The 21,171-nt window shown below is 50.1% G+C and overlaps 1 protein-coding gene across 1 annotated transcript; it reads right to left on the reverse strand.

Annotated features, from left to right (window-relative positions):
* Nucleotides 1–409: 409 nt before the first annotated feature.
* On the reverse strand, nucleotides 410–18,890 carry smg7 (SMG7 nonsense mediated mRNA decay factor). Its single transcript, XM_079751537.1, is given in 23 exon segments — nucleotides 410–1,011; nucleotides 1,507–1,658; nucleotides 2,084–2,254; nucleotides 2,355–2,508; nucleotides 2,626–2,712; nucleotides 4,458–4,781; nucleotides 5,100–5,428; nucleotides 5,612–5,729; nucleotides 5,989–6,111; nucleotides 6,113–6,422; nucleotides 6,793–6,912; nucleotides 7,017–7,077; nucleotides 7,262–7,332; nucleotides 7,749–7,911; nucleotides 11,572–11,734; nucleotides 12,989–13,124; nucleotides 13,984–14,134; nucleotides 14,434–14,505; nucleotides 15,279–15,450; nucleotides 15,993–16,125; nucleotides 17,262–17,382; nucleotides 17,888–17,919; nucleotides 18,773–18,890. Coding segments are annotated over 23 exon segments (3,303 nt in total). The 5' UTR covers nucleotides 18,799–18,890; the 3' UTR covers nucleotides 410–897.
* Between the last annotated feature and the right edge of the window lie 2,281 nt (nucleotides 18,891–21,171).

Below are 21,171 nucleotides of genomic sequence, written 5' to 3' on the forward strand. Positions count from 1 at the left end.
TCTTTTTTTAAACGTTCTTTTCTCCTCCTACAATGTTTGTGTCTCCACGCTCGACAGAGCGACCTTGTGGTGAGAAGGTGGAAGTGCACCACGAACCGCACCTCCCTCTCTCTCGACCGGCAGGAAAAACACCTCCGGCCGTGTGCAGCCACGATTGGCACACGCTTAGATAAAAAAAAAAAAAAAGCCTTCATCGACGAAGACAGAAACCAGCCAAAGATAGTTCCTTCCTGCCTCTCTCCATAACAAGTAAAAGTAGTGAAGACATGAGAGACCGCCCCAGTGTACCTCCAGGGCTCTTCCCCCAAGAAAATAACGCCACACGACTGTTCTTCCCCTCTGTCTCTCTCTTCCTCCCCCCTTCATCTCACCCATCTCCTCCCTCCCTCCCTCCCTCCACAGAGCTTCTTTAAAAAGAGATATCCGCCGAGACCAAACAGCCAATCAGAGATCATCGTTGAGTCGTGATGTCGTTCCTGGGAAGTCTTTCGCTCGAGGAAGAGAAGAGGTCCGAAAGGAGGGGGGTTCAACCTACACGTGTGTGCGTGTGTTTGTGTGTGTGTGTGTGTGCGTGTGTGTGTGTGCGTGTGCGTGTGCGTGTGCGTGTGCGTGTAGGAGGGGTCTGTTCTGAGTCTGGCGTTGGGCTTACAGTTGAACCCGGACCTTGGGTTTTTCGGCGGCGGCGTGGAGAGAGAGAGAGAGCTTGCTCGCTTGACCTCCCCCCTGTCCTCCCCTGTGGTGAGGCGCGCCTCGGCAACAGATCATAGCAACCGTGGCTCCCGTCGTTGGGGCTCTTGGGTGGGTGGGTGGGTGGCGGGGTTAACTGCCCTCCACCGCTCCCCACAGTAATGTGGGTGTTCCTCCAGGTATTCCCCCCCCAGCAGGGGGCGCTGCTGCTCAGTGAGGGGGGTTCATGTTGCCGTGGGCCCGCTGCTGCTTCTGTTTCTGCTGCAGGAGGAGCTGCTCCAGGGCGGACGGGCCCGGCTGCATCATGGAGCTGGACCAGATGGACTAGGACAGAGGGGGGGGCCGCCGTCATTATTGCCTTACTTTACACACATATTTTGGTTTTATATGTGCTGCAGTTTGGCACAGGCATAGCAGGACAACAGTGTGCATATGCATATTAGGGCTGGGTGATTAATCGAATTTTAACAGCGATTTCATCAAACGATCACAAAACTAATTAAATCGAGTATTCAATTTATATATATATTTTGTTTATCATTAAATGTTTTATAGAAAGTGCAGAACAGCTTGATACATTTCTGTATATTATTTTAGATTTTCTTTTTGACCGTTTTGCGAAATTTCAAAGTTCTCAGTTACAAAGTGTTATTTGGGAGAGACAAAATGAATAAATACAACATGTTTTCAAACTTAAAAATAATCGTTTGAATTATCGCGATTTGAATATTGACCAAAATAATTGTGATGGTGATTTTTTCCCTAATCAAGCAGCCCTAATGCATGTGTGTGTGCATGTGCGTGCGAGAGAGGGGGTACCTTGAGGCTGTCCAGCAGCACGGTGGAGGAGTCTTCCATGGGCGTCTCCTGCCCGGCCCAGGAGCTGTTTGCCGGGCCGGGTTGGTGCCAGCTGGGGTCTGGAGCCACCGGCCCCGAGGGCAGGTAGTCCAAGCCTAGGCCCCCAACACCCCCTTGGAGGACGAGGGGGCAACCGTCAAAAAAACTGTCCCCTCGCACCGAGTGGCCTAGCCACAAGTAGCCTAAAAACAAGTACCCTGGTTGCCTAGCAACTAGTAGCATAACAACAAGTAGTCTAGAAGCTAGTAGCCTAGCAACAGGTAACCTGGTAGCCTAGCAACACGTTGCCTTGTAATAAGTAACCTTGCATCCTAGCAACAGGTAACCTGGTAGCCTAGCAACACGTTGCCTTGTAATAAGTAACCTTGCATCCTAGCAACAGGTAACCTGGTAGCCTAGCAACACGTTGCCTTGTAATAAGTAACCTTGTATCCTAGCAACAGGTAACCTAGTAGCCTAGCAAAAATAAGCCTAGCCCTAGTCTTTCCAGAGTTCTACCACTGAGATACAAGAAGCTGCCAGGTGGAACCCAGTTTACCGGTCTTATCGGTCTTCCAGCGGTCGAGCAGCCGGCGGTCCCGGCTGTCCGGAGTGCCGATGGGCCCGAAGTTGGAGAAGGGGGTGGCGGCGTGGCTGTGGGTCGGGGGGGAGGAGGGCAGGCTGCTGGGGTTGGAGGAGTGGGGGGACTGGCTGGCCGGGGTGGACTGGTCTGTCGTACAAAACAACCAACAACACGAGACGGCTGTTAGCGCACATGAATCTCCAAAAAGAAATTCTACTCTCATCCCCTGTCGGGTCGTTGCGGGTACCTGAGCTGGCGGGCAGCGAGGGGGACCAGGGCGTGCCCTCGAACAGGGAGTAGAGCGAGGGCTCCTGGTGCATCATGGGAGCATCGGGCTTGGGGTGGGGTGCCAGTTGGTGGCCATATGCCTGGCTGAAGATGCTGTTGTTCTGGAAGTTCTCCTAAACACACAAACATTAGCTTCTTTGGTCCCTACACACACAGCCACGCCCCCCGCCCCCCTGGGGGTGTGGCTGAGTCAAGGCACAGTGAAATGTCCGCGTCTCATTGTAACACACCTGGATGGGGAAGCCGCTCAGAGGCAGCAGGGAAGAGGATTGGCTGATCATGTCCGAGACGCCGTCCATCCTGGTCTGACTTGGCAGCTGTTGATTGGACGAGACGGATGTTATAAAAAAAAGGAAAAAGGGTGGCATCCCATGCTCCACACACACACACACACACACACACACTCACACACACACACACACACACACACACACACACACACTAGCAAGTATAACCACCATCATGTCCGTGTATAGTTTCATCCAACACTCATTTCATATCGACGTCATGCCAATGGAATGATGAGTACGAGGTGAACGTGTTGACTTGCTGACCAGACCACAGCTGTTGGGCTGTGAGCAATGTCCACTAGGAGGAGCCCCGCTTGCAGACGCTCACCCCAGCCAGCTAGCTATCCAGCAAACCAGCTAAAGAACAAGCTAGCCGGCTAACCAGCCAGGCAGCTAGATAACAAGCTAGCCGATCATCAAGATAGCTAGCAAACCAGCCAGCCAGCTAGCTAACCATCTAGCCAGCCACTCACTCAAAGCGTGGACAAAGACAGATGGAGGGATGACTGCATGGAGCTGTGAACACAGAGAGGTTTACCAGCTTCCACATAACACTGTGGACTACAGTTACTACAGACCTCCTGGTAGCGTGGTTTCTAAGGGTTAGCCACACTGCGCAGATCAAACTATCTAAACCATACTAAACCATTTTGTGTATATATATATATATATATATATATATACTAAAACGTTTTAAATATACCAAAATACAATTATTTCAGTGTTAGGATACAGCTCGCTATGGTGGACAACTCATGCAAAAGTTGTCTGGATGATGAATGAATGAATGAAAGTGTATCCGGTCTTAAAATGTCTCACAGACATATCTGTGACATTGCAAGACTACATCCACTTGTTGGATTGGTTCCCTAGAGTCGTGGTTCTCTGTTTGGGTTCTAGGGCCTGGGTTCGAGAGGCGAGGCTACATACAAACAGGCTGTGTCTGGTAGCAGTGCTAAGAGGCCCTGCCAGGGCCTGGTAGAAACCAGGGGCTTTAGTACACAGCAGGCCCTCCCCCGTCTCCTCCAAGTCGGCCAGAGATTTGACCAGCTCTGGCAGGAGGACCGAGCCCCTGTTTTCCTGCTGGGAGAAGGAGAACACACACACACACACACACACACACACGCACACACACACACACACACACACACACGAAGACAGGCAGGCACACAGACACAGACACACACACACACACACACACACACACACACACACACAGGGGGGGGGGGAATCAAGGGAGGGAAAGGAAAAGGAAAGAGGAAGGAAGGAGAAATGGGGAGGATGCAAGAGGGAGAGGGGGACAGACGGCAAGGCAGTGAGACAGCTGGAAAGAGGCAAGGTCGGAGGTCTGCAGCCATGAAACACGAAACCAAGGCACAAGTGGGAATTGAACCTGCGACCTCGGGTTACGCTACCAGGAGCCCGCCCACACCTGGTGTCTCCTGTCCCCTGCACCTCTGATGTCAGATCGCATTCACATTGGATTTTAGAGGGCCATCTTTGGTTTCCATGGTTTCCAGCTGAGACCAAATACAAACGGCGCCTAATGCTGTGTAGCTCTGCAGAAAAACACCAAACGCCTATTTTGGGAATCACGCCTGCTGACGACAACTCATCAACATCCAATCATGAGTCTTCCAACTCATCAAGGGCGTGGTCGCCCCGGTAACCCCGTCCTTGTTCACCGACCCCCACCCGGCTAGCGTTTAGCGCCAAGATGGCCGCAGAGTGACCAAGCCGACGCGCCGTTCAACACAGAGGACGTGTCTCACCTCAAACGGAGCTCCGCGGGGCCCAGCGGCGGACGGGGCGTCGGCCTCGGGGCAGAAGCCCCCAGGGGGGGGTCTCTTCCCAAGGCCTCGCTCCCCGCCCCCCATGCGGTAGGCGGCCTGCTCCCAGTAGTAGTCCTGCATCTGGACCACGTCGGGGAACTTCATCCCCTTGTTGCTGTTGTCCAGCGGGCCGGGGGGGGCCTGAGGCGACAGGAAATAGGGCTGCTGCTGGGACTGCTTGGCGGGCTGCATCTGCATCTTCTGCACCCCCGCCTGGCCCTGGCTCCACATGGGGGCCGGCTGCTCCTGGACCTGCATGTACTGCTGGGGGGTCACAACCAACCAGAATCAGCCAATTGGGTAAGCCCCAGCGCCCACGCTGTAAGACCGAGGGAGATTGCTGTGATGGTGATGAGGACGTGACGATGAGGATGACCACATCGCACAACATGGCCGGAGACCATGTAGTGACATTAAATGTTAAACAGAGTCCTTAAACAAAGTTTCCGTTCTGATAAGAAGTTTGAAGGGGTGTGACAGTGTGTGTGTAATATAGGTGTGTGCATGTGTGCGTGCGTGTGAGACCAGGTAGGTGTGCGTGTGTGACTTCATCAACAGTAAGACAAAGGGGATGAGCCAGACCTGCTGCATGGCCGGAATGTGTGGGGGGCTCTTCCCCATCTGGACCGGTTTGGTGGGGGACTGCTGCTGGGGGGGCAGGGTCTGCACCTGCAGCTGCTGGCCCGGGCCCCCCGGCCCCGGGGCCGGCCCGGGGGCCGACGGCCGCTGCTGGCTGTACGGGATGTGGGATGGCTTCCCTCCCGGGCCCTGGGAGGAGGCGGAGTTGGGCTGGGGGCCGGAGTTCTGGAGGAAGGCACCCGGGACCCCCGCAGAGAAGCTGAAGCCCGGGTTCACCTGGAGGCCCGCGAACGGCACAGGGGGGGGGATGACGTAGGCCTGCGGCGGGAAACCTGGCAGGGGGGAGAGTCTGTCAGGGTGTGGATTCAGGTGGAGGGATGTGTGTGAGTGTGAGCGCGTGTCCCGGTGTGTATCCGGCGGGCGTGTCCAGGTGTGTATCCGGCGGGCGTGTCCAGGTGTGTATCCGGCGGGCGTGTCCAGGTGTGTATCCGGCGGGCGTGTCCAGGTGTGTGTACCTGGTCGGCTGGGTAGAGGGGGGAAGGCTCCAGGGTGGTGGATGGGGATGAACTGGGAGGAGCAGGTGGTCTGGGGCTGACTCACAGGGGTCTTCCTCTGGTCAGGTTGACCCTTCACCTGGAAACACACACACACGCAATCATCAAAACCACTTGGGAGTTTCTAATTAGAAAGCCAGGCAATGCTCCTCAACCCCCAGTTTAAGATCATACCAACATGGCTGCCAAAAGTGTTAACGTTAAGAAAAGCTTTACCTTTAAAAACACAGTATTATTTTAATCCCGCCATGCCTCATGCCCTTTCGTCTCCCTGCAATTCCGTACAAGCAATACATGCCCGTCCCGTCTGGCCCCACGCGAGCGCGGCGTGACGGTACCTGTTTCCCGGCGTCGCACGCCTTGTCCTGCAGCGTCCTCTTGGCCTCACACTTCCTCTTGCCCTCCCTCTTGGGCTCCGCCCGCTCCGCCCGCCCGGCTGCGCCCACGGCCTTGAGGGGGGGGGTCCCGCGGGCGCTCGACGTGGGCGTGTCCGGCGCGGGCGGGTGGCACGTCGCGGCTCGGCTCGCGAGGCTTGATGTTCTCCTTGAAGGTGACCACGGGCCGCTCGCCGGCGTCCGGGCCGGGGGCGGGGCCGCGGCCCGCCGACAGCACCGACTTGAGGGTCCTGTTGGCGGCCGCGTCGTGCGCCTCGCCGTTGGACGACTCCTGCAGGACGGGCACCTCCCGCTCCTGGGGCTCCGGGAGCGGCAGACCCGGGAGGTCGCTGAGGAAGAGGAGCTGGCCCTCGTCGCTCGCCTGGTAGCGCATCAGGCTGCAACGCGGGACACAGCAACGTGGTTACACATCGTACGATCACGATCACTTAGTACCACAACGCATCGCATAATCACTAGCTGAGCACCACAGCGCGATGTGTACAGCTTTAATAATTTGCCAATAAAGCTGTCGATGAATGAGAGACAGAGATAGAGAGAGACACAGACAGACAGACAAGACAGACAGGCAGAGAGAGAGAAAGAGAAAGAAGTTGAAGAGGGCTGGTGAACAGAGAGGGGTCAGGAGATGAGAGACAGAGAGACTGACAGACTAAGAGGCGAGTAAGAGAGAGAGAGACACACAAAGACATAATAAGAGGAAGGGAAGACAGACAGTAAGGGAGGGAGACTTGGTAAGAGAGTTACCAGGGAAGGGTGTCAGCGATCCATCTCCCCAGGCTGATGAGTCTGTGGTGGCGGGGTTGGAGGGCGGGGGTGTCCCCATCCAGCAGCATGCCCTGGTGGCCCTTACTGAAGTCCAGGGTCCTGAAACACACAGACTGGGTCACTTTCCCACTGGCTAGCCGACCATGAAATAAGTACGTGCATGTGTAAGTGTGTAAGGGTCTAAGTGTGTGCGCCGTGCGTACCTCAAGGCAGGCCTGAGGGCCAGGAATCCCTGCAGCTCAAACTCCTCTGGCAGGGGAGTGACTGGAAGATACAAACAAAAAAAAAAAGAATTTAGAACTTGGGAGGATAATACACAAGTCTTACACATAGATAGCGCAAAAAAGATCTACAACGCTACAATATACAAGAACACTGATCGTCTTCAGCCAGTAGCCCATGTTATTGTCATCACGGCTTCATCATAAGAACTGAATATGCTCCTCACCAGCAGATGGCGCCATGATTTCCTCACATGGCTGGAAGCTGTTGAGGATGGCGACCAGCCAGGGCCAAACGCTGGGGACCAAACACACAGCAGCATAAGAACCAAAGCATCTCTAATCTAAAACTCACACACCTCTTTTTGTTCCGCCGTCCCCTAATTAGATGTGTTTTTTTGGTTGAACCCTCGAATGTATCCTTGGCCCCATTCTGTCCCTAACCCGGTCATTTCAAACCCCTGTCTTATTGCGTACGTTCCCTAGTCAAGCCCTCCCTGTCCAAATATAAAGTATGATTGACCGCAGCACCACCTGTTGAACCTGAACCTCAGCAAGAGGTGCAAATGAAAATCCCTGCGGTTCAACGCAAAACGTCTTCAGTCACTGAGCGGTTATTAGGTTATCCCCCCTGCTGCTCGATGCCTCTGAGGCACTGTCAAAGCTCTACGGAGGGTAGGGCACATGTGGTTAGAACGCGAGGAGGTCTCTTACTGCTGCCTCTGGTGCAGGGCTCCCTCCTGGAAGACGCTGGGCCGCAGGCGGAGCCAGTCCAGAGACACCTTGACGGCTGGGAGCGGACACTCGCCCAGCAGCTCCCCCTGGTGCTGGTGATGGTTCAGCAGCACCCGGCAGCACATCACGCCAAGGAAGGACACTGTGGGCGGAGGGGAGACACACACAGTGACATCAGGTGTTCTGGCCTTAATGACGTCATGAGCGCGGTTAGTAATGACGTCTTGAGCGCGGTCAGTAATGACATCATGAGCGCGGTCAGTAATGACATCATGAGCTCGGTCAGTAATAACATCATGCGCGCGGTCAGTAATGACATCATGAGCGCGGTCAGTAATGACATCATGAGCGCGGTCAGTAATGACGTCTTGAGCGCGGTCAGTAATGACATCATGAGCGCGGTCAGTAATGACATCATGAGCGCGGTCAGTAATGACATCATGAGCGCGGTCCGTAATGACATCATGAGCTCGGTCAGTAATGACGTCTTGAGCGCGGTCAGTAATGACGTCTTGAGCGCGGTCAGTAATGACATCATGAGCTCGGTCAGTAATGACGTCTTGAGCGCGGTCAGTAATGACATCATGAGCTCGGTCAGTAATGACATCATGAGCTCGGTCAGTAATAACATCATGAGCTCGGTCAGTAATGACATCATGAGCTCGGTCAGTAATGACGTCTTGAGCGCGGTCAGTAATGACGTCTTGAGCGCGGTCAGTAATGACATCATGAGCGCGGTCAGTAATGACATCATGAGCTCGGTCAGTAATAACATCATGCGCGCGGTCAGTAATGACATCATGAGCGCGGTCAGTAATGACATCATGAGCGCGGTCAGTAATGACGTCTTGAGCGCGGTCAGTAATGACATCATGAGCGCGGTCAGTAATGACATCATGAGCGCGGTCAGTAATGACATCATGAGCGCGGTCCGTAATGACATCATGAGCTCGGTCAGTAATGACATCATGAGCTCGGTCAGTAATGACACTATGAGCGCGGTCAGTAATGACATCATGAGCGCGGTCAGTAATGACGTCTTGAGCGCGGTCAGTAATGACATCATGAGCGCGGTCAGTAATGACATCATGAGCTCGGTCAGTAATAACATCATGCGCGCGGTCAGTAATGACATCATGAGCGCGGTCAGTAATGACATCATGAGCGCGGTCAGTAATGACGTCTTGAGCGCGGTCAGTAATGACATCATGAGCGCGGTCAGTAATGACATCATGAGCGCGGTCAGTAATGACATCATGAGCGCGGTCCGTAATGACATCATGAGCTCGGTCAGTAATAACATCATGAGCTCGGTCAGTAATGACATCATGAGCTCGGTCAGTAATGACGTCTTGAGCGCGGTCAGTAATGACGTCTTGAGCGCGGTCAGTAATGACATCATGAGCGCGGTCAGTAATGACATCATGAGCTCGGTCAGTAATAACATCATGCGCGCGGTCAGTAATGACATCATGAGCGCGGTCAGTAATGACATCATGAGCGCGGTCAGTAATGACGTCTTGAGCGCGGTCAGTAATGACATCATGAGCGCGGTCAGTAATGACATCATGAGCGCGGTCAGTAATGACATCATGAGCGCGGTCCGTAATGACATCATGAGCTCGGTCAGTAATGACATCATGAGCTCGGTCAGTAATGACATCATGAGCGCGGTCAGTAATGACATCATGAGCGCGGTCAGTAATGACGTCATGAGCGCGGTCAGTAATGACGTCATGAGCTCGGTCAGTAATGACATCATGAGCGCGGTCAGTAATGACATCATGAGCGCGGTCAGTAATGACATCATGAGCTCGGTCAGTAATGACATCATGAGCGCGGTCAGTAATGACGTCATGAGCTCGGTCAGTAATGACGTCATGAGCGCGGTCAGTAATGACGTCATGAGCTCGGTCAGTAATGACATCATGAGCTCGGTCAGTAATGACATCATGAGCGCGGTCAGTAATGACATCATGAGCTCGGTCAGTAATGACATCATGCGCGCGGTCAGTAATGACATCATGAGCGCGGTCAGTAATGACATCATGAGCGCGGTCAGTAATGACATCATGAGCTCGGTCAGTAATGACGTCATGAGCGCGGTCAGTAATGACGTCATGAGCTCGGTCAGTAATGACGTCATGAGCTCGGTCAGTAATGACGTCATGAGCGCGGTCAGTAATGACGTCATGAGCTCGGTCAGTAATGACGTCATGAGCTCGGTCAGTAATGACATCATGAGCTCGGTCTATAATGACAACATGAGCTCCGTCGGTAATGACATCATGAGCTCGGTGAGTAATGACATCATAAGCTTGTCAGACAGTAAAGCTCATCCCCTGGCTCATGAGCTTTGGCCAAAAAATACATTTATTTTTCATTCATTTTCTTTCGAACCGAAAAGGGTGTATCTGTGTCGAAAACAATACTGCATATTGCAATGTACACACAGTGGTTTATTATGCCCTAAGTCAGGGGTCAGCAACTGGCGGTCCGCGGGCCATAACTGGCCCGCAAGACATCTGGCCCGCCTGATTATTCTGAAATTATTATTATTTTATTTTTCACGAATATCCAATATCTATATCTGTTAGCTTAAATGTAAAGGGCCGGATACAGTGAACTTTTTTGTCTTTCACATCCGTTTTTGAATTTAAATGAAATCCTGCTACTACTCCGGAAGGTTAGAGACACACTCGTCACGGTCACGCGTAAGCTGCGGGGGGCTGAGCGGGAGTTATTGAAAACTATGCAATATTAAATGAAATGGAACCCCCCTCTATAGGCCTATGTACAACAACCATGGCGACCCAACATTACTTATTTTTGTGTGATACTGCACGCAGAGAAAGGCAGGAGCTGTAGACAAAAGTCCACAAAAGATTTAAGACGCCAAGCTCTGAGACTTTGCCTTTTAACGCAAGTAGAGGCTCTGATGAGGCTACTTTGCCTACAGCTCTTCTAACGATGAGTAGGCTAGGAGTGGAGGTTTGTGTGTGTGCGCAGTCAGTCAGCACCCACCACGGTGTGTGTATATGTGCGTGTGCGTGTGCGTGCGCGCAGTCAATCTTACCCGCCGTGGTGTGTGTGTGTGTGTGTGTGTGTGTGTGTGTGTGTGTGTGTGCGTGTGTGTAGTCTGTACCCGCCGTGGTGTGTGTGTGTGTGTTGTGTTGTGTGAATTGTTTTAAGAATGGTTGGCTGCTTTTTGAGGTCATAACTACTGTGCTCTCCCCAGAATAAGGCCTTTCTACACAGCCAAGCCTTGGCACGCCCTGCGATTTCACCGTCTTATCTCAAGTTTCCTGAGTAAAACCGAGGTGGTAAATTCCCCTGTTCGTCACGGCACGGGCTTTCTTGGTTCACTGGAGAAGGCGGGGCTGCGCACGGAGTCTAGACCTCTTTAGAATAATATTCCCAAATGTTTTTATTTTTTCATGAATGAAGACACCCGCATGCAAGAATGAGTTCACGTCGAGTGTAGGCTACAAACGCGATTAACTATTTACAAGTGCAAAAACGCCAACATATTCTTCATTTTGTTGACCACTTGTTTTTCATCCCGACAAAAGCCTCCTAAGGACAGTTCCTCTGCGTCTCTCGCGTAGATCGCACCATCTTTCAACGTCTTTGTTTAATACGACTGCATCACCTTCTCTCACATGATCAGCAGCTCGCGGATTTCCCTTTCTCTCCAGTTAGAAACGCTCATGATGATATCGCTACGTTGTCTCTGTGGAGACAGCGCAGCAACACCTCTACCCAAGTGGCCGACCCCTGCCATAAGTGGTGTGGTACGTACCAAACAGGCCAAGGAGCTGGGCCCAGCTGGTGAGGTGGTCCGGGCTGTAGGTCTGCTCAGTGCCCTCCAGACTCAGGTCTCTCAGGTGGTTCAGGTCAAACAGGTTGATGACCGTCAGGTGAACCAGCTGCTGGGAGCTGAAGGCTTTCTGCAGAACCAGCCTCTTTAGGGGGGGACAACCAGGATATCCACATTATAACCAGGAGAACCACATCAGAACAAGGAGAACCGCATTATAACCAGGAGAACCACATCAGAACAAAGAGAACCACATTATAACCAGGAGAACCGCATTATAACCAGGAGAACCACATCAGAACAAGGAGAACCACATTATAACCAGGAGAACCGCATTATAACTAGGAGAACCACATTATAACCAGGAGAACCACATTATAACTAGGAGAACCACATTATAGCTAGGAGAACCACATTATTACCAGAGGAACCACATCAGAACCAGGAGAACCGCATCATAAGTAGGAGAACCACATTATAACCAGGAGAACCACATCAGAACCAAATTATAACCAGGAGAACCACATCAGAAACAGGAGAACAGCATTATAACTAGGAGAACCACATTATAACTAGGAGAACCACATTATAACTAGGAGAACCGCATTATAACTAGGAGAACCGCATTATAACTAGGAGAACCACATTATAACCAGGAGAACCACATTATAACCAGGAGAACCACATTATAACTAGGAGAACCACATTATAACTAGGAGAACCACATTATTACCAGAGGAACCACATCACAACCAGGAGAACCGCATCATAAGTAGGAGAACCACATTATAACCAGGAGAACCACATCAGAACCACATTATAACCAGGAGAACACCAACAGAACCAGGAGAACATAAGAACTAGGAGACCCACAGTAGAACCTTTGGAACCAGAACCAAATCTGAACAAGGATAACCACATCACAACCAGGGGGACCACATCAAAACCAGGGGAACCAGAACCTCATCACAAACAGGGCAACCCCAGTTGGACCACATCAGTGGTCACCAAGCCTATGTATCCTTTCTTTGTCCTGTGCTTTTACTGCTGTGACAGATAATCTAAACTGTTAGTCTGAATGTTCTTCTCTTCTTCTTATCTCATACCTAATTTCCCATCAGGGACTGATAAAGAACATTGCTGCCTCCTGAGCTCAAGGTCTGAATGTCAAAAGTTAACAACAAACGTGACCTGCGGACCAAAGGGTTATCATGATTCTGGCAACCGTTTAAAAGACCAGGTAGGGAACATGCAGGTAGGAAGGAATCAAGGATACACATGGGAAGGAGGTATGGTGGTATGCAGTTGGCAGTTAGCAAGTAGGCAGGTTGAAAACAGGTAGGAAAAAATGAGGAAGGAAGAGAGGTGTTAGGAAGGAACGAGGAGCTTTCGTTCGTACCTGGAACTGTTCCTCCAGCTTTTCCCTCAGAGGGCTCAGCTTGTCCGGGCTCTTGTTCAGGTACACGTGGCCGTGGAACTTGATGAAGGCCTTGATGAAGTCTGCCACGTTCCACTTGTTCTTCACCTCATCACGGCTAGCGGAAGGGGGGGGAAGACAAGTCATTGAGCAACCACAACTCACCACTAGAGGCAGGAGAGCGCAGGGGCTAAGTTGGTGGACCCCCATCGCAACACACTGAAGCGGTTTACATACACCTCTCCCCATGGATAGGAAAAACTAAACATGGGGGCAGGAAAGTGACACGGTGTTGGACTCCTTGTCAAGAGCGACCTGTGTTTGACCCCCCCCCTAGCCAATCTCTACGCATAGGTATCATTGAGCAGAACACCCTTGCACCTGAGTGAATACAGACACATGATAGGTAGGGATTAGACGGTGCATTCAGATACATGATCCTGTCCACCCTACCTGCTCCTCATAGGCCTGCATCTGAATTCGACACGTGACACTTTCGACAAAGGTGTAAGCTATATAGGACTAACTAGTGGCTAGTGAACTAACCGGTTTTGCGTGCATTAAAGGTGATCCTGTTTTACCACCAGGTGTGATGCTGTGGAGTCGCTACAAGCCAGCTCTAGAACGACATTGGTGCTTTGGGAGTTCGTCAGCTGACGGAAAAGAGGATAAGGAATTCGCCGTTGCGCCAAACCTTAGGCGAGGTGTCGAGTTTTAAGGTCTACCCTTCAACGCCGACCGGGCGGGGGGAGCTGAACGCAGAATTCCACGTTCAGCTCCATTGTAAGCATAGGACTCATAAGAATCCCACCCTGTGAAGGAGTGTGTGAGCGGTCAGGGCAGCGCCGGGTGAAGGAGTGTGTGAGCGGTCAGGGCAGCGCCGGGTGAAGGAGTGTGTGAGCGGTCAGGGCAGCGCCGGGTGAAGGAGTGTGTGAGCGGTCAGGGCAGCGCCGGGTGAAGGAGTGTGTGAGCGGTACCTCTCCAGGGCCTTGGACAGGGCCTTCTGCAGGTTGGTGGAGGCAGCGGGGAAGGGGAATTTGACGGCGATGCTGCGGCAGTAGTAGAAGATGGTGGTGAGGTGGTCTCCCTTGGAGGAGGCCAGGATGGCCAGCTGGTTATACGGCTGACCTGTGGACCGACACAGAAGGGGGTGGGGGTCACGTTACTAAAGTGAATCACCAGGTCGATAGCGGCCCGATGTGGTACTGGGACGTGAGAAGGTTTGATGAGCACTGTTACAGACCGTTGTACTGCGTGGCACTGTTACAGACCGTTGTACTGCGTGGCACTGTTACAGACCGTTGTACTGCGTGGCACTGTTACAGACCGTTGTACTGCGTGGCACTGTTACAGACCGTTGTACTGCGTGGACCTGGACATGCCGGTGATACAGATTGAGGAACATGAGCACATGGTGGGTAACTTACCATTCGAGGGCACCAGCTGGGCTGCGTGGCGGTAGTAGGACTCCGCCTGGCTGGTCTGGTTACGGTAACGAGCTGCAGGCACATCAACATTATATATAGATCTGTCTACCAGCCTACCAAGTGGAATGTAGCACATGTTTCTTATTTATCCCTCATACATCTATGTGGACACTCCCACTTGTGATGTCACTACGGCACAGGAACGGTCAGAAATTCAAACGGCTTGTAAAGGCAAATCACACTCACACCTGGTGATAATAGGGGCCTTTGGCTGCAAAAACCAAAGTTGACGACATACCACCCCCCCCCCCATTTTAGCCTCTTGCTTAGCCCCCCCCCAGTAAGCAGGCGGGAGACTTTCAGAATTCAAAAAATTCAATAACAGTGTTCTGTCCACCCAGTGGTGCCAATGTGCGACTCCACTAGCGTAGCCAAGCTAGCAGGATGCCATGAGTGGGAGGGGTTTAAGGAGTGTCAGCAGTACCATTCCTGTTAACAAAGAGAGAGGTAGAGGCAGGCCAGCATATTCTATTTGTATAATATCACTAATAGGATGTGATTTTAGCGAGAACATTATTAAAATCTCTATCGCACTGCCTACAGATATGTCCGGGTTATTAATCATTACAATATATATATTTCTCTGTGTATAAAAGGGACTTAGAGCGTGTCTATATGTATAAATGTATCTGTGTATAAAGGGTATGTATAGTGTGTTTATATGATTCAATGTCTCGGTGTATCAAAGGGGATATATAGTATGTTTATATGTATAAATAGATCTGTGTATAAAATGTATATATAGTGTGTTTATATGTATAATTGTACAGGTGTATGTCAGTTACCTATATCTCCCAGGTGCACCAGGCAGTGCTGGCAGATGTAGGAGCAGGAGCTGCTCTGTGGCGTGACGATGCCACTGCAGACCCCCTGCTGGTTGCTGATGATGCCCAGCTGAGAGGAACGCACCCTGCAGGGCAGGTCCACGTTGAACACCGTGCACAGCTCCTGGAGCAGCTGGGAGAATCAGGGGAAGGGGTCAGTAAGAATTGGTGATGCTGTTTAGGAATTCATGTCGAGAAGGGGGGGGGATGCGAGAGAGCCCAAGACAAACAGACAGACAGACAGACAGACAGACAGACAGACCGACCAAGAGAAAGACAGAGAGCGAGAGAGAGAGCCAGAGAGAGGCAGACCAAGACGGACGGGGAGAGATACACACACACACACACACACACACACACACACACGCACACACACATACACAGACAGACGGAGAGATCTTTAGGTTGTCACAACTATAACAGGTAGATGAGCAGCGTTTCCACGGTAACTGTTAAGTGTCTTGAAACAATAATAACAGATGGAGCAGTTGGAGATGTTGTAATATATCTTAACGCTTTAACTTTTTTCAATTGGATAAATTGACTCTGATTAGGCTCTTTGCTCAAACAGGGCACTCAATTCTCTGTCATCTTTATTAATCTGAACGATGTTTGGTTGTTTATGTGTGTGGGTATACTCGTGTGTGTGCTTGCCTGTGTGTGTGTAGTCCTTACCTGTGTGTAGAAGCCGCTGGCGGCCTCCAGGAACAGGGCCAGGTTGGCCTGCACCTCGCTGCGGTTTGGGTTGGCCCGGTTCTTGGCCTGGCTCTGCAGGGTGGTGATCTGGTTTTTGAAGGCATGGTTCCACCTGTCCACCACACACACACGCAAATGTGACTTACATAGCAATACTTGATATGCATAGCATACGCAGACGCATGTCTGTAACATTGTGTGAGCGTAGATCCTCTAAATATATAAACTCTCTCTTAAAGAGAGTAAACCCCAAAACACTATTTGTTTTAAAAGTGGTCATTTGTCTTATATGATCGACAACGTAGTAATCTATGCCATTTTATAACTGCTACTGAAATAAGTCCCCAATTTACAGAAAAAGGGAAAAAATCCTATGTTTTTTGCAATTCTTCAACATGTGTGAACATTTCACTCTGCTGTGAACGTAGGTGGACTTCTTTTCGTGAAGCCAGGCTACCTCCTCCGAGGTAGTCTGACGTCTCGACCAAGAGGCACAGGCGGTGCGGTTTGTGTGGACATGTGGAGCTCTTTCTTGGCAGCGGTTGACTGTGTTGTCCGTGAGAAAGATGGGCTTTCCTGAAAACTTATTTTATATTTCCACGGTGTGTGTGGATGGTGAAACTCTGTCAAAGCAGCAATTTACCTTGTACTCGCGTCCGAGGGTAAGGCTTCCTCAGAAATATATAGTATTAAGCAACGGTGTGTGTGTGTGGATGGTGAAGCTCCGTCTGAGCATCAATGTATTTAATGTCCGCGTCCAACTGAGGGTTAGGCTTCCCGGACATATAATGCTACAGTGTTTGGCGGATTTCCTATACAACATTGCTTATTATAACGTTCATAACAGTTACATAACGGAACCAAAAAAGTATCGTAAAGTTGGCATTGGTCGTAACCACTGGGATAACATGCCTTCCTCTTTCCTAAAACTCGAAGCCCAAAACACATTTTTTTAAATCACATAGTTTTCAAATTCTATCTGAAACAGTGGGCTCACTGGCTCTTTAAATACATTGTTATTTATTTTCATACACCAGAATTTTCCAGATAATAATATGAAGGGGTTAGGGTGTTTTAATTTATTCGACTTGGTTGGAATAGCAAATCAAATAGATTATTAATCCTATTGTTCTGTTTCCCTCTAAATGTGTCTTCCTTCTCCGTCTGACTGACCGCCAATAAATGCGAATCGGCTGTGAAATATTGCTCTAACAGTACGTTGTCATCTGTTCAAGAGGAGCTCCTTACAAGTCCTGCTCCACTTTCTTGTCCAGGGCGTACTCCAGGTCGGTGACCAGCATCTTCTGGTACACATCCTGAAGGGCCTGCCTGGACGTCCACACCTCTGCTGCTCCCAGCTTAGAGTCTGCTGGAGAAAGGGACAACAGATCAGGGTCTGGTTCAGTCCTTTGTGGTCAGGTACATTGAAGACATGGCACCGGCAACGTCCAAACATACTAGCTTTAAGCTTATACACCTGTAAGCCCTGAGTAACATGACAAAGAAACTAAACAACCCATAACCAACACACCATGGTAGACATATACTCAATAATGCTAGAGAAAATTGAAATAAAAGAAATACCCCCCACAGACACACAGGTCTCTGGACTGAATGGTTCGCCCTATGTACTTTTTAAAATCACATTTTCCACACTGGCACAGATCATCAAAAAGAATACGCTTTCAAATGCAGTTCTCTTTTCTTAATGATTTCTTGGATTTTTATGAAAAGGTCAAAGACATAAGTCCACTGGTATTTTCTTCCTCCCTTAATTTAACATGTAGGTCTTTGTTAAAGGCTATACAAAGTGGCACAATTAAAAGACAAGAAAAACAACAATGCATACATAAATTAAATAGTTGTAAACATACCAGTCATGTCAGCTTTCAGGGCCTCTGCCTGTCTGCTCGGAGGCAAAGTGAGAAATATAAATGACAATCAACATTTATATCCAATGAGATACTTCCTCATCATATCCAACTATACTAGTAATCGAGCAAGCTAACTGCTATATAATGAATGGATGATCGAATAGTGTTGACACCATGAGAGCTTCGGTAGCCACAGACTCTTAAACTAATGCAGATAATCAGGGTAAATGGCAGGGGGTGTTGTCTGTATTCAGACCACGCAGACATTGAGATGTTACAGTAATATGAAAAGGTAAACATGGGACCCAGCACACAGACCGCCAGTCCAGACCTCGCAGGACGAGACGCGTTTAGCGGCTTCACACTCGTCCCGCCAAACCCCCACGTCCATTCACAATCAACAATGAAGAACCTTATTATATCGTGTATAAGGCTACTCCACCAATACCACCCATCCCAAGCAACATGCTAATGCTAACCTGACACACGCAAAATAGAATGCATGCTAACATTAGCAAGTTGGCAACAACACACAAACCAGCCAGTCTCAGTGCGACCCCGCCATGACCTCGGCTACAGCAACATAACAACATGGGACATACTGGCAGGACACCCAGGGCGAAATACCTGTCGCAGGTTCCACTGTAAACAACCACGAAGACCCCCGCTAAACGACAGGCGCAATGGTAGTGCTGCTACACGGTGGTAGCTAGCAGGGGGCTGGTCCCCGGGCTAGCCATACAGCTAGCAGTTAGCCACACAGCTAGCCTTTAGCCACACAGCTAGCTATTAGCATCCCAACCAAAACAAGTATCGGTATGAGGTAACTGATCACGACCCTCGCGCCGGGCGATATGGAAACGAAGTGTATGGGTGACGATTTACCGTAAATATTGAGCGCAGAGGTTCATCCTGTCCGATCGTCTGTCTTTCAGACAACGACTGGCCAAAATCGTAAAGCTACTCCACCCAGCGCCATATTGTTACTCTGTGTGTGTCTGTGTGTGTGGGTGTGTGTGACGCTCCGTCACACAGGCAACCTGGAGGGAGGGGGCGGAGAAGTGTGCGTGCGTGTGCGGGTTTGTGTGCGTGTGGATTTGCGTGTGTTTTGTGTGTGTATGTTTGTGGAATCAATGATACGAGGTATTGATGAGTCACTGACGTACTAAAATGCTGAAAATTATTTTTTTATATTTGTATGTGGTCAATCATCTTTGAGCGTACACACCAATTTTCCCAAACAGCAGAGGACGCCTGATATGTGTATTTGGTTGCGGGAGATTGCGAACATATAAAAACATTTTTATTAAATTAATAAATAAATGTAAACAAACTTTTGTTAGGGCTTTTTATCACCCCATGGAGAGGAAAGTGGCGAGAGACAAGTAGGTTGAAAGGGAGAAATGAATAGGATCGCAGGTTGGATGAACTAGTTATGAGTTGTTGGATGACAATTTTGTTTTACAACATGACTCGGAGAGTGGTTAATGTTCAACACATGGTTTATTCAGAGAAACAAGGTAAAATAGCTTGCACTCTGGAAGTGGTTCATGAAGCATCTCTCGAAGACCGCTCTAATTGACCCAGGTAAACCTTCGGTCTGTCGGCCTGGGCAGAATGGCAAAGAGGCCGTGCTCGTAGGGTCTGACTCATCTCAAACCCATGAAACTGTATATTGTGTTGTGTTGACCACTCTATATGCAGAAGAAGAAGCTATTTAGGACTAGTGTTATCACTAAAAATATGTGGTCCAATCACAATAGCAATACCGTAAGGGTTTTTTATTTCTTCAAATAAAATAAAAGATTCGGTAGGCCCTTCCGCAGCGGATTTACTAAATCAATTGTAGCCCTACTTAGTGATCGGGTCACATGGTGATCCCATTGAAAACGTAAAAAAAAGAATGTGTGTGTTAAGGTGTGCATCCTTTATAGACGGAATTGACTATATCACTGTATTAATCAATTCTCTTTCCATGTTATTTCATATTTGAAACATTCATGCATTCAACGTTTTGTTATTAACCTCTGCAGAGAATGAAGGATGGAAGATATACTGCCAGGTCTCCTCCTGACATATGACCTCTTCCATCAGCGCCATAAACCTAGGACCTCGCCCCGAGGAGGAGACGTGAGTCCACACGCCATCGCTCCTCTCCACACGGTGTCATCGCTGAAGGTCCATGGTCGATGTGACAGGCTTTTTCCGCCCTGCCCTGAGCCCCTACAGAACTTGTGCTCAGCCGGTGCTGTAGACACTCCCCCCCCCCCCCCTTCCTGCTGCTAGACCTTCCCCACTAACGTGGCGGACCCAATTCGTCTGGCGTGGTCCCCCTGCTGGTCCTCAAGTCCCCGCTGCAGATCTACCAGCACCGAGCGGTGCTGCGGGGGAGACCCTGGCCGAGGAGCGGCAGCACAACACAGCCTGGATCAGCAGGGGCTTCCTCTCGCTCGGGCAACGGGCTCTGAGAGGTGGAGGATGAACGAGCTGACGGAGGTGAAGCACAGGAGGCTCAGAGGAGTCCTTCCAGAACCTTCTGAAGCTGAAGCCCACAGCGGCTTCAGCTTCAGAACGTTGAGGAAGGTCCGGACACATGAAGCGGTCCGTTTGGTTTGATTCGACTCAATGGTTTCCTCAGAGCTGAGTATATTAAGAAATCACAAGTGATGTTCTTCGACTATGAAAGGTTTTTTTTACTCCAGTGTTGATACTGAATTGTTTTGAGAATCCGTTTCTACCCCATCCGTCAACACATCAACAAGTCCATCGTGTTTAAAGGCCCTCTATATCAACACCAGGGGCGATGATGATCAGCCATGACGAGACATTGCTTGTTCCACCCTCTAGTGACATCACACATGGGAGTGTCCCGATGTTGGAAAGACCAGGCTGTCAGGCGGTACAGTGCACTGGGGAGGCTGGTCGGTTGTCCAATGTAACCCTAAACCCAGTCGGAAGTCAGCACCCATACTTTATACCTATCTTCTCCCTCTCAAGGAATACTTCATGTCAGATTGAGGTACATTTGGACAGGGTTGTATTCAATTAATAACTATCATACGTTATTCGCCATTTCACTAATCCCTATTAGTCATTTAGCAGATGCTTTTGTCCAAATGTTTAACTATTGAGGAGCAGCTATGGAATGAGGCTTTTTTGCTCAAGGAAACCACCGGTTATTACAGGCTGCTGACTTTGGGCATCGAACCCAGAACCTTTCAACCCCAGGCAAAAGGTTCTGGCTTGAATGCAATGTTCGGGATGATGCTGTCCCCTTTAATCTC

This window comes from Pollachius pollachius (assembly GCF_949987615.1).
Source record: "Pollachius pollachius genome assembly, chromosome: 14".
Lineage (NCBI taxonomy): Eukaryota > Metazoa > Chordata > Actinopteri > Gadiformes > Gadidae > Pollachius > Pollachius pollachius.